The sequence below is a fragment of the Camellia sinensis genome, chromosome 10 (genome assembly GCF_055761805.1).
Source record: "Camellia sinensis isolate YWXY chromosome 10, ASM5576180v1, whole genome shotgun sequence".
Classification (NCBI taxonomy): domain Eukaryota; kingdom Viridiplantae; phylum Streptophyta; class Magnoliopsida; order Ericales; family Theaceae; genus Camellia; species Camellia sinensis.
This window is the reverse complement of record NC_138970.1, coordinates 88,009,305-88,023,592: the sequence shown is the minus strand read 5'-3', so window position 1 is coordinate 88,023,592 and position 14,288 is coordinate 88,009,305. Positions and strand designations below refer to the sequence as shown.

Below are 14,288 nucleotides of genomic sequence, written 5' to 3'. Positions count from 1 at the left end.
AACCTAGGCGTCATTTGACAACTTGAGATTTTACTTAAAAAATTAAAAAATTAATATAAATTATCGTATTACTCTCCTTATTTTTTTACATATATTTTTATAAAAAATTAAAAAATTATTAAAATAACTTGCCCTTAAACCAATCCTTATTCTGCTTTTATTTATCAAATGCAATTCCCTTTATACCAAAATAAAAATAAAAATAAAATAATAATAAAAGAAAATTATTTCTTCGTCCATCAATCACTAACTGTCGTATTCTCACAAATCATTGACCGCATCACAACGTAGGTGCCCTGTGACACCAAATAACTTTTCCTAGTCCTGAATCAACCCGAAATTTTTCCGAGAAACACCAAATAACTTTTCCTAGTCCTGAATGACCCCCGAAATTTTTCCGAGAAAATCCGATGGCTAGGCGACTCTGCCATCGACTCGCCTCCAATCTCCTCCGCACCACCACCACCCTCAACCACCACCACCACCACCACCACCACGGACACCCAATTTTTACCCTCACCAAATCTCCACCGTCGATCGCCGCCGCCATCATAAAATCACAACCGTCATCCTTTGGCCTTCGATTGTTCTCCACCGCCCGGCGACAACCAGTCCGGTCCAACCGGGTCGACATCGGAGCACGAGCTCGGCAGCTCCAGAACCGCCGACTCTGGACCTATGCCCTAACTTTCAGCTCCATCGCAGGCTTCATCGTCATCGTCCTCAACAATTTCCAAGACCAATTGGTCTTCTACGTCACTCCCACAGACGCTCTCTCAAAGTACGATTCAAATCCTACGAAAAACAAGTTCAGACTGGGCGGTCTGGTCCTCGAAGGAAGCGTGGTCCAGCCAGCAAATTCGCCGGAGATGGAGTTCGTGATCACCGACCTAATCACCGACATTTTGGTGCGGTACAAGGGATCTTTGCCGGATTTGTTCAGGGAGGGACACTCGGTGGTAGTGGAAGGGTTTGTGAAGCCTATAACCGAGGAGATCAAGAAAGGAGTTTCGGCGAAGAGCGTTTCAGGGAAAGCGAGGAGTGGGGAGTGCTATTTTTCGGCAACGGAAGTGTTGGCGAAACACGATGAGAAGTATATGCCGGCGGAGGTTGCCGCGGCGATTGAGAAGAACAAGAAAAAGATTGAGGAGGCTGCTGCAGTGGATGAGAAAGTTAAGAGCTAATGGATGAATGGGGTATGATTTGATTTTGGATTTATAGAATTAGATATACAACTATCTATACTACTATTGCCTTGAGGAAGATTTGAGTTCAGTGAAATACTAGTTTTTTGCATTGGTGAGGAAGAGGGGGGAATAATTAACATTTTATTGAGGCTTTTCATGCTGAATTTTGTTGTTGTAGTGCATACAATTACTATTTAAATACATTGGTTTAGTGTTTGAATTTGAATGGAATAATTGAATAAATGCCTTTTAAAATTAGAACAAAACCCTGCAAAGTAGCTAATTCGATGTTTACTTAGAAAATGAAAAAAGGTGTAGCTAGTAAATATATAGGAGTGATGATCTGTTTCTATAATTTAAGGGGTGATTGCTGCTTTACATTTATTGTTTATAATTCTGAACGGCTTGTGTATATATATTCTAACAACTACGGGTGCAATACTAATCCATCATGGAAACTAATTGATTAGGTTTTGTGGTTGTGTTATATGCCTTGAACGGATCAAGGACTTCTTTGGAGGAAATCGACAGGAAGAAACAAGCTAAAATTGATATAGTATTAATGAAATTGTCACTTGTTACAAATAACGTGAACATGAACAATAACAAAAATTCAAAAGAGCAGGAACAAGTTACTGATTACAAGAATCAAAAACAAGAATCAAATAACTGATTACAGAAAGCTAGATAATCTATTCCTAATGAGAATAAACTACACCTATGGTAGAAGCTATCTACTCACATAATGTGATTTATAGGAGTAGTCTTTATCTTGGAGCAGACAGTTGGCATTTTAGGAGTATTTTATCTATAGCTTGTTATTGTTTCCCTGTCTATCAATGTATTTTCAAGTTTCTTATTCTTGTTTAAGTTCATCATGTAACTTGTGGCAAGTGATAATTAATTTCGATTAATACAATTCAGTTCCCTTTTTCTCATATTCTTCGTTGTTTAATTACCTCCAAAGAAGTCCTTACTCTATTTAAGGCATAGAATTCCGTCACAATATCTGATCTATTTTTGTTTTTATTTATTAATAAGTCTAGAAGATCCATAAGCAGGTGTTTGTTTTTTGTTTGTGATATTCTTGTCAGCCATCAGTGCATCGCCTAAGCATTGTCTGAAAATCACCAAGCTTTAGAAGTTAGAAGTACTGCAGCATGATCATTGCAAACTCAACTCAACATGCGTGCAAAAAAAATATAAAAAAAAAAACAAAAAAAATACTCAACTCAACAAGCCCTTTGTCCCAATTAATTGGGATTAGCTACACAGATCTGTTTCATCTAGATGGCCCTACTACAAAGACAATTGAGCGAGGCTAAATAAGCTACTTCAGCTATGTGAGGAGTTAAACTATTGATTAAAACGAACCAACTTATTTATCCTAGTTTGACTCCTATCTGAAGTTGTCAAATCGTGAATTGAATTGTGAATCGATTTTCTAAAAAACTGAATCGTGAATTACAATTCACAACATCATATGTATATATATTTTTATAAAAAATATACATACAAATTTATATACGTATAAAATCACAAATATAGTGCTTAAAATGAAAAAAAATAACAGTACAATATAAAATTCATGCATCATTATTTCATTGATTTAAGAGGAAGCTCCAAAAGTTTATACATCAAGGTTCAAACTTCAAAAACTAGCTTTTGACAAAATTCAAAATCCAAAATGACATCATTAGGCATAGTGGCATACAACACAATGGAGTATTGAACTTCTAATTTATAACTATCAATCATGCCATCATCAAGAACATCAATCAATTCATCGTCTTTGCTTCCAACATCTACTTGCTCAATATTTTCGCTCTTTTTCTTCACCAACATCAACATTATCATCATCAACTTCAACCACTTGTTTCCCTTGTCTTGTTGAGATTTTTGGGCCCTACAAATAAAAGTAAGAAGTTTTGTATTATCATTTTGAACATTCAGGCAGTAGACCCATGAACTTTGAATGCATAGAAGTATATTACCTCTCTTCCTCTTTTTGCTACTTGATCCTGCTTGAACTTGGGAACATTCAGCAATATCTAGCCATTCGTTGTCCTCAAGTAGGGTAGGATCTTCTTTTTCGGTTATCCACTCATCATCGGATTCCGTATCTGATAGAAAAATAGGATCATAGGCATCCCCTTGTTCTACCCTTTTTTGGTGTCTTGCTTCTAATCGGATTTGTGAACCCGTGTGCATTAAGTCTTTGTTGTTCCAATTGATTCCTCCTCTTAGTACGCACCTATTAAAGGATAAGGGTTGAATTAGGATTTATTATTCATTTGAAAACTAAAATATTTATTGAAATTAATTTATATTTTTTTATACTTGATCAAATGTACTCCAATTTGTCTCGCATTCAGTTGCACTACGAGTCAAGCTAAGAGCACGAATGTCAAAAGTGGAAGTTCTGTACAGCCGCCTCCAGAAGAGGCCCACGAAAAGGCTATCAAGTACAAAAATTAATCACTACTTTAGTAAAACAAATGGGTATCCTAAATAAATGAAAAGTTAATGTTATACTAGGTTGTTTCTTGCTTCGCATTTGAATTGCCATCTCCATCCCAAACGTGTTTTCCGCATTGTGGAACATATCTAGTTGCCTATCCACCTTTGGTTGCAATTCACAAGTGAGGCACATCCTTTCAATTGTCTCATAAAGTCCCTTCTTTTTCTCATAATCCGCATTAAAATCAAAAGCATAATGAAACCTTCATTGGGATTAAAGTAAAATAATATAATTCACTAATAATTAACTAGTAAAATAATGTAAAAATAAATAAATATTAGTTATTACCTTGGATTAAGATAATATGCAGCTGCATGAAGAGGCCTATGCAACTGTGTGTCCCATCTCAAATCAATGATATCCCAAATAGGTTTATACCTCCTTTGTAGTCCTTTGAAATTGTTTGCTATTTGCTCCTTTACTTTATCCATTGCTTCATAGATTTATCCCATCGCAGACTTGGCATCCCCATCAACAAGTCTCGAAACCTTTACTAATGGGAGTGTACACTTTAGACAAATATTGGATTGAGTGCCAAAAAATCTTGTCAGCTAAAAGGATATCCCTTACTATTAACCCGTCAGCTTTCTTTGAGTAAGGACTTCTTTGCCATTCTTCAGAAGCAAACATTGCCCTCAATTCAATCTTCAACTCATGTAGATGCCTCAAAGTTAGATAGGACTTTGCAAATTTGGTGACAGCAGGTCTTGTCAACTCTTTTTTTGTGTACCTCCTCATCAAGTTCAAGACCCAGGCATGTCTAAAAATAAAAATAATCTTGTTAGTAAAGTAAAACTATAAAACAAACTTAAATAACTTATATAATAAAATAAAAAATTACAAATATGGAAATAAGTTACCTACAAATGTAAACTGTAATCTTTCTTGCCTTTGACATGTTATCCTTATGAGTAGAGTAGGCAAATCCCCAATATCAGTTAGAATTGGATCAATAAAATGCGCAACACAAGGAGACCAAAACAATTGATTTCTCTTTTGTCATCAACATTGATCCAGCTTTTACATAAGAGGATGCACTATCAGTTATAATTTGAGCAATATTTTCCTCTCCAATCTCCTCTACCGTAGAGTCAAGAAGCTCAAACAAGTATTCTGCATTCTTAAACATACCTGATGTGTCAATACTCTTCAAGAACAGTCCCTCTTGGACTGTTCACCCAAAAGTTAGTGATAGAGCAATTCCTATTATCAGTCCACCCATCTGACATAATAGTGCATCCATTCTTCTGCCACTCATCCTTCTATTTTCTAATAATTCTGAAATTGATTCCACTTCTTTTTGCAAAAAAGTAACCCTCACCTCATGATATGAAGGGAGTATCAACCCCTTGCCATATTCACCAACAGATTTCATCATAATTTTAAAATAATAATCCTTTACCAAATTGAAAGGAAGAGCATTTGCATAAATACATCTACATATATCCTTGCAAACATCCTCCCTTTCCTTTGCCTTCCAAATGGTATTTAATGTGATCTTTTGAGATGCTTTACTATGTTGGACGAAATCAAGCATGGTTTTAGCCGTTTTATCACTTTCATCAATTCCGATCTCCATTTCATACTCATGATCTTCACCAAAACAACCGTCTTTCTTCTTTTGAACATCATCTAAATATTTTTTTTTTTTAAATTTTGACCTCATCTGGACAACTAAGACATGGTTCAATATCTTTCTTAGTACCAGCTAGATGATGTCTCATTCTATACACACCTCCCCAATATTTATTTCCACAATATTTGCATTTCACTTGCTACCTACTCTGTTTTTGTTCTTTAACTTTGTACAGTGTTCCTATGTTGGGTCAGGCACTTTTGTTTGACTTTGCCATCACAACCTGTGATTCACAAGAATATCTATAAAAAAATAATTAAAAAAAAAGAAAATTTCACACACAAGAAAATAACATACAACTAGACAATAATAACAAGTGAGAACGATTAACAATGAATAAAAAATCAATAATTTATATAAAATATTATATATTATTTATTAAAGTGTAAGTGTTTGTATATAATATATATAATATTATTAAAGGAGGACAGTGGAACCTTTACAACACCATTAAAGGGCAATACACATTAATGCTTTCTCACCCACAATAAGGCACCACAAGGAGACTTTATGGTAAGTAAAAGCTAACAACAGACAAGTTTTGGGTACCGAGAGAAAACTGAGCAGTAAGAGTACCACCAATGGGAAGAAGACAATTTCTTCATTGATTTCTTTACATACCTTCAGATTTTTCCCTGGCAGATTCAAATCGTTCTCTTCCTCAATAGGTTTGTCCCCTTCTTTCTTTGATTCCTCTTTCTCGTCAAGCCCTAGCTTGACTCTCCTCGATTGGTTTTATATCTATTTTCTTCTATTTATTGAGTTACAGCAAGTTGTCTTCAGTAGAATATGATTTATCATCATTTCTTATAGAAACTTATTTTGCGTTACATTTTATGTAATAAACTTGTTTTACCTTTCATCATTAGTCCGAAAATAGTTCCTATGGCGTACTTAAAACCAATAATTAGTTGAGAAACTAGAATGGTCCATCTACGCTGCAGTTTTTGAGTTGCTTGTATTAGAGAATTGCTGAGGGAGTTCTTATCCTAGTCTCTTGGGTACCCACAGCATTTTGGTGAGATGTTAGAATTTTGTATATGAAGTTGCTAATATTAATAAGGGTTTTGGCTGAAAATTTGTTGAACTACTTTTGATTGTTTTCTGGTGGAAGAATCATGCAGAGTTTGGACTTGATTTTCTTGATATGCTCACTTTATTTATTTTTTCATTTACTCTTGGGGTCCCCCTATGCGCTCTTGCATCATGGTGGGGAGGGGATTTGAAGATGGAATTACTACAAGCCATGCATCTATTAATAGCATTTTGACTTTCATAGAATTTTGCTCAAGCTCCAATTGACTTGTTGAGCATTTTAAGAATCTTGTGATATGACGACGAAATTTATTTTTGACCTTTTGAGATAATCTGGTCACGTGTATCATATAGACCAATTAACATGCTTGCCAAGAGGAGTAATTTGATCTAGGGTGGTAAGAGAAATAGAGGAAGGCCCTAGCAAAACTTTAATTGAGTTTGTTTTGATTGATGCTTAGGTGGTTGAATAATTTTTTATTGGTATTGCTTGTGTAAATGTGGTGGTGATGTGAGAATATTAGCATATATTTTTATGTGAATATTTTAGATTGTGTTAGGTTGTGTGAATATTTTGTTCTTAGGTTTGTTCTTGTTTCCTATTTAGGATTAGGCTTAGAATTGCTATATATATATCAAACGTGCACATTGTATTGCTTTACAATTGAATATACAAAGTTATTCAGAAACTTACACGGTATTAGAGCTAAGTACTTAGGGATGGGTAGGGTGCGTGTCCTTGACCTGCCGTAGGTGTTGCTGAGTAAGCACGCTGGGCGTGAGGGAGGGTGTGAAGCGAAGTTCCACATCGCCCAAGTACTAAAACAATATTAAGCATATAAGTGAGAAGGCACCTGTGACGCCCCCAATATGTAATAAGAATAATCCATTCATAAGATCAATGAGCATAATGAAAATGATATACTTTCATTCATCAGAGTTTATATTACAAAAGGTGTTACATGCATTATATATTCATAAACGTTCATTCATAATCTACAGCATGTAAAACAAGTTACTGACAACAAAGTAAATGCCCTACGGGCTTACATCTTTCCAAGATAATATTTGGTTACAACAAAATGATGAGTCCTAAGCTCAATACATATAAAGCCTCTCGGCTTGAATAAACATTTAAACATAAATATAACAAAAATAGAGCCTTCAGCTCCTAAGTCCTCCCAAACTATGTTCTTGGAGGAAGCATATCACCTGTATCTGAAAATGGTTTCCTAAGTAGGGTGAGCCAAAGCCCAGTAGAGATAAACTAACACAACTTATGAAGTTTAACTAAGATATAAGTGGCAGATAAATGTTCAACATTCATAACCAACTTGCATACTTTCCATGACCATTCAGTATTGATACTCATATCTTAATCCAATTCCATCTATTCATTTCAAGTAAATTCATTTCCTTTCAAGTCAATTCATGAGTCAAGTTCTTTATTATCTAAACAATCCAAATGAGACTACAACTCAGTGATTCACTATTCAATACAACAATTATTCAAACACTTCAATTTTACCATTTTACGGAATTCTCATCTGAGGGAACCAGCACCCATTTATACACATGTACTTCAATTTTGCCATTTTACGAAATTCTCATCCGAGGGAATTGGCACCCATTTATACACAAGGTGTTGGGACTTTCACCCTGGACACTCTGGCCAACTTAATTATAAGTGGAGTCCATTCCCTATCTCCTCCCAAACAATGATACATATACAATGTATTTAAAAACATTATCATATACAATGATTAGCCACAACATATATTCAATGATTTAATCATACCGTCATATTCAATGACATAATTTAAATGATTAGTTTCAATTCACCTAATCTTCATGCATTTTCTATAACAATCATAGCTATCCTCCACCAATAGCCTAATACAGATATTTCTAAACAGATAACCAATCTTTATAACAGATAATTTATCAAATTCCTATAGGTGAGTGATTTATCAAATCCAACTACACCATTTATTCAAACATTCTCCCAATCTCACATTTCCCAAATCAATTTCATTATTCATATAAAATAATTATTCAACACAAATTAGGGCAATTTTCCCCCTTTCTCAAATATCATCCCCAAGGCCAAATTCACCATTTTAACCCAAGGTAGCCTCATACTCAAAACCCCATTTTCATTCATAGAACCCAACATAGAAATCCCTCTTTCAAATTAGATCCAAACCCTAACTTTACCCAAATGACTCACAAACCTCATCATTTATACATAACAATGAATGATTAGGTTAAAAACTATAACAAAGTGTAGAATATTCCTACCTCAAGTGTAGAAGCCCAAAGGAGAAGAAGAAGAACTTCAAAAATGCCCCAAATTCGGTTTGACTCGGATTAAAGGGAAGCCCTTGAGATGCTCCAAATCTTTAACAAAGGGACTATGGTAGAGCCCTCTTTCAAATTAGATCCGAACCCTAACTTTACCCAAATGACTCACAAGCCTCATCATTTATACATAACAATGAATGATTGATTAGGTTAAAAACAATAACAAAGTGTAGAATATTCCTACCTCAAGTGTAGAAGCCCAAAAGAGAAGAAGAAGAACTTCAAAAATGCCCCAAATTCGGTTTGACTCGGATCAAAGGGAAGCCCTTGAGATGCTCCAACTCTTTAACAAAAGGACTAGGGTAGAGAGATGCTAAGATCAAGGGGTATTTGTAGAGAGAGAGAGTGTTTTAGAGAGAGAGAGTGCCGAATTAGGGTTTTTAGAAGATAGGAAATCAAAAAGTGATATAAAACTCCTCTGCTACGAAGTGATATACGCGAGGCTCGTTCGAGCGAGAGAGTTGTCGCTCGAGTGACCAAACACAACAAGTGACCTCGCTCGAGTGCAAGAAGCGTCGCTTGAGCGTAGAATACATACCTTCAGAAGTTTTCCAGACGCACACCGTCGCTTGAGCGCAAGAAGCCTTGCTTGAGCGAAGAACCTTTCCTTCCTAGATATTCTGCGTCTGGGAAAAATACTGAGGACTCCAATCTTGCTTGGGCGCAAGAAACCTCGCTCGAGCGAATAGACAAATTTCACAAGGCTCGCTCGAGAGGAAGAAGTCTCGCTCGACCGAAGAAGCCTAAATCTGGGCAACAACAATTTAAACAACTAGCAACCAACCTGTTCCGAACATGCCCAAGACATTTCGATGCTCAAACTCAAGACAAATGAGGGAAAACAAGACATGGATATCCATATTAAACCACGAAACCCGAGTCCAGAATGTAATAAAGGTCAGGTCAAAATCGGAATCGTTATAGCACCCTCACTTCTTGAGCCAACTTTTGGGGTTGAGTTCTTCCTAAGACTGTGTAACTCCCTCTCCGACTACCTTTTCCTTTTTTCAGTTAGATTCTCTGTTGAATCTTTTTTATTTGTGGCATTCTAGATTAGGACATTTATTTACTAACCGCTTACGGTCTTTAGCTCAGTTAGATTTATTGGGTAAAGTTTCTGTTCGTCAACTTACGGAGTGTTAGGGATGTAAACATGCCAAAATGACAGCCTTACCTTTTTGAAAAAGTACTATTTCTGATACACAGTTTTCTTTAGTCCATACTAATGTATGGGGTCCATTTCCTGTTCACACCAAAGGAGATTTTGCTTACCATGTGTCATTTGTTGATCATTGCACCAATTACACTTTGGGTTTATCTTATAACTCATAAGTTCGACTTTTACCAGATGTATCGTACATTTTAATCTGTGATCACTGCACAGTTCAAATCTACATTTAAAATGTTATGGTCTGACTTGGGTGAGAATATTTTAAAAGTGAGTTCTGTGAGTATTTGGCCAATTTAGGGTAATTCACCAAACTTTCTATTCTGATACATCTGTCCAAAATGGTCGAGCTGAGCGTAAACACCGTCATCTCCTTGAGATAGCTTGGTTTCTTCTTTTCTCTGCCTCTGTTCTGACTCCATTTTAGGGTGTGGCAGTTCTTACTGCTACTTTTCTTCTAAACCGTATGCCTACTTCCCTTCTCTCTAGTTGTTCTCCTTATGAGGGTCTCTTTTCTCAACTTCCCAATTACTCTCTCTTTCATGTTTTTGGTTCTGTTTGTTTTATCCTTGTAAAGAGAGGATTAAACTTAATGTCCGGTTTGTCCTGTGCGTCTTTTATGGGTTACAGTCTTACTCAGAAAGGCTATAGCTGTTATGACCCTATTTCCGTAGCCTTTATCTCCCCCAATATTGCTTTTCTCGAATGTCTGTCTTACTTTTAGCTTCCTCCTATCACTGCCTTGGTTTCTAAATAGGATTTGGTTCACATTGATCCATTTCCTTCTGAGGTCCCTCCTGATAAGTACATCTCTACTGTTCCGCATAAGCTTGTTCCCTTTTCTCCTCCTACCTCACTTCCTATTGTGTACCTTTCTCTTGTCTCCCATGAGTATGTTCCCCTTTCTCCTCCTGCTCATTCTCTTCTTCCTTCCTTAGTTTATTCTCGTTGCAAGGCTGTTCCTCCACCAGTTGTCTCCTCCCCTACTGCTACTCTTCCTGCTTCTGAAGACACTGATCCTTCTGCACGTTGGTATCCTGATCATGAACGTTATCTCCTGGACAAGTTGGGCTATTCTAATATGTGTTTTTCTACTTTATATCGTACATTTTTTTCTACTATTCATTCTTTTTTAGAACCCCAGTCCGAAAAGGTTTATCAGGATTGCTAATTGGGTTCAAGCTATGAAGGCTAAATTGTTCGCTTTGTAGAAGACTAGGTGTGTCGTCTTCGCCGTGCTCTTTATGGTTTGAAGTAGTCTCCTCGTACTTGGTATGACAATTTTTAGATAGCAGTTACTCAGCTTGGGTTTCACCCTTGTGTCCAAGATTCTGCTTTATTTCTCCTTCACATCTCTGTTGGTTTTGTTGCTCTATTATTGTGTGTGAATGATATGATTATCACTGACTCTAACTCTGACTCTTTTGTTATCTCTGAGGTCAAGCAATATCTCTTCTGCACCTTCGAAATGAAGGATGTAGGCCCATTGTGGTATTTGCTTAGTATTGGGTTAGCTTATTCTCCTAAGGGCTACTTTTTGTTTTAGGCCAAGTATGCAAATGAGGTTATTCACTATGTCGGTTTTACTGACATTAAGATTTTTGATACCCTAATTGAGTTTAATGTGAAGCTTAACACTACTATGGTGTCCCTTTGGATGATCCTATTTTATATCGAGAACTTGTGGGTTGCTTAGTCTATCTGATGATTATTCGCCTTGATCTTGCCAATGCTGTTCATGTGGTTAGCCAGTTCATTTCTGCTCCTCGCTCTACACATTGGATAGCTTTGATTCAGATTCTTCGCTATCTTCGAGGTGCTATCTTTTAGGCAGTGCTGTTGTCTTCTACTTCTTCCTTAGACTTGGTAGCCTATGTTAATTCTGATTGGGTTGGTGATGTCACTAATTGCAAATCTACTTCTGGTTTCTGCATGTTTCTTGGTGTTTCCTTGCTTTCTTGGAAGAGCAAGAAACGGACCGTTGTTGGTCATTCCATTGCTAAAGCTGAGTAGCGTGCTATGGCCTATGCCACTGTTGAGATTGTTGGGCTTTGCTGTTTCTTGTCTAATTTGGGTGTCTCTCAGTCTTCTTTGATCTCTCTTTACAGTGACAACCGTAGTGCTATTTAGATTGCCCATAAACATTGTCTTCCATGGGCAGACGAAACACATTAGATTGATTATCACTTTGTTCGCTAGTATCTACAATTTGGCTCTCTATCTTACTTCCTTTCGTACCTTTGGCTTTGCAACTTGTTGATTTCTTTACTAAGACTTGCACCACTGCTCGGTTTCTATTTCTTCTTGACAAAATCTCAGTGTTTTCTACTAAAACAGCTTGAGTTTGAGTGGGGTGTGAGAATATTAGTATATATTTTTGTGTGAATATTTTAGATTGTGTTAGATTGTGTGAATATATTGTTTTTAGGTTTATTCTTGTTTCCTATTTAGGATTAGGCTTAGAATTGCTATATATATATATATATATATCAGATGTACACATTGTATTGCTTTACAATTGAATAAAAAATTATTCATAAACTTACAGGTGAATTAGTTGATCATCTACTTATTCATTGTAGGGTGGCTATAGGGGGCTATGTGGTTTCGTGTTGGCTATATTTGGGATGAAATGGGTTCAGTTAGAAGAGTCATTGCGTCAAATCAAAAGTTGTTTTTTGGCCATTATGTATAATTGGGGTTCTGGTAGAGTTTTGTCCAATCGGGATTATTTTCTTAATATTGTTTATTTGCTCCATTTATAAGAAGATGTAGGCATTTTATTGTCATTTGAATGTATAGGCCGCTCTTGCTTTTGTACATAGATACCGTCCCCTTTTGATGCTTTACTAATGCAATTTGCTCAACTTATCAAACAACTAAATAATTTAATGACTAATTTTGGAACCAAGGAAATGTAATTTTAATTGCTCGAGGCATTTACTTCTCTGTTTTGCCATTGTGATGCATTCACTCCTTTTCCTCTGATTATGTTGGGTTTGTGTTTTTTGTCAATGTATTGGTATAGATTCTTTTCATGGAAGAGTACTCCTACATTATGATATTTGACATTGCAGGAGCTTACCTGTGTTATTTTGCTTCTGATTTCAGAATCCTGTGAAATGTTTTCCTCTGATTCTAGAAAAGCTGTTTGCTAAAGAAAGATACTTCTTTGTTCTCCATGCTTTGATATTTGTTTTGTTTAGTATGATAGTTTTTTCTTGCTTGGCATTTGGTGATCACTAGTCAGCAACCACTTAAATTTTTCCTTGAGCATGTAATGTAAACATCAATAATCATGTGGCCATGCCTCTGTTTTTCTTGGATGAATCAGTGTATGAACTCATAAATCCGACACAAAATGCACAAGAATGGGCAAGAATTCAGAAGGTTTGTTATTGGGGTCCACATTTGAAAATCTTATTGATACCAAACTAACAAATCCAATAAAATCTTGTCTATTTTTGTGTATTTTGTGTTTGATTCTATGAACGGTTTTGTGTTTCTTGAATTTTATATTTTATTGATTTTCTCTTATGTATGTCATGAGTTGGTTTTTGATAAAAAGGGTTCTTGTTAACAGTTGCATTTACACAATGTAAGTCATCCCAAAAGATGGGTTAGAAAAACAGTTCATAAATATGATTTTGAGGCAGAAAGTTGCAAGAGGACTATTTGGGGTGCAAAAAAAGAGAAGATTACTCATTTGGTAGAATGGCTGGTTGAACTTTTTGCATGTTTGAATAGAACTGCAAACGAATCGAGTTCTTCATGTGCTCGTCTCGACTTGGTTTGGTTCGGCTCGTTAAATAAATGAACAAGCTCGAGCTAGATTTTTAAGTTTGTTTAGTAAACAAGCAGAGTTCGAACTCAAATAAGTTCGGTTTGTTTATCTTTATTTAAATTATAAAATAAATATATTATTTGTATATTAAATAATATAAAATATGTATAAATAATAGCATAATTATATTATTTATATGTTAAAATAATAAAAAATATATTTTTATTTAAATATTTTTATTAAATAATATATTAATATATTATTTATTATATAATTAAATAATATAAATAATAATAATAATAATTCATTATCGAGCTGGAGCTCGATTAGGTATCGAGTTGAGCTGGAGTTGGATAATCGAACTCGATAAACAAACGAGTCAAGTTTAAAAGTTTGGTTCGGTTTGTTTGCAGTATGATTGATGGAGGTCATGTTATTTAGAAATTTTTTTGTATTCTGTTTGCTTATTTATTATTTTTTAAAGATTTGATTTGATATATGTTCCATATCTACATTTAGATACAGTTGTGAATGTTTTGTCGAACAATTCAATTATTGTGTATCCCTTTTCTTGATTGTTTGAACTACAAATT

General features: G+C 35.5%; 2 protein-coding genes across 2 annotated transcripts; one reads left to right on the top strand and one right to left on the bottom strand.

The window, feature by feature from the left end:
• The first annotated feature begins 228 nt into the window (after positions 1-228).
• LOC114290125 (cytochrome c-type biogenesis protein CcmE homolog, mitochondrial) lies at positions 229-1,453 on the top strand. The gene has a single exon (XM_082891768.1). The coding sequence runs from the start codon at positions 411-413 to the stop codon at positions 1,182-1,184; it is 774 nt and encodes a 257-aa protein (XP_082747894.1). The 5' UTR covers positions 229-410; the 3' UTR covers positions 1,185-1,453.
• A 2,726-nt stretch (positions 1,454-4,179) lies between these two features.
• LOC145800531 (uncharacterized) lies at positions 4,180-5,287 on the bottom strand. Its single transcript, XM_082890219.1, has 3 exons — positions 4,936-5,287; positions 4,716-4,878; positions 4,180-4,468 (listed from the first exon to the last, which is right to left on the bottom strand). The coding sequence occupies exons 1-3, from the start codon at positions 5,285-5,287 to the stop codon at positions 4,180-4,182; spliced, it is 804 nt and encodes a 267-aa protein (XP_082746345.1).
• Between the last annotated feature and the right edge of the window lie 9,001 nt (positions 5,288-14,288).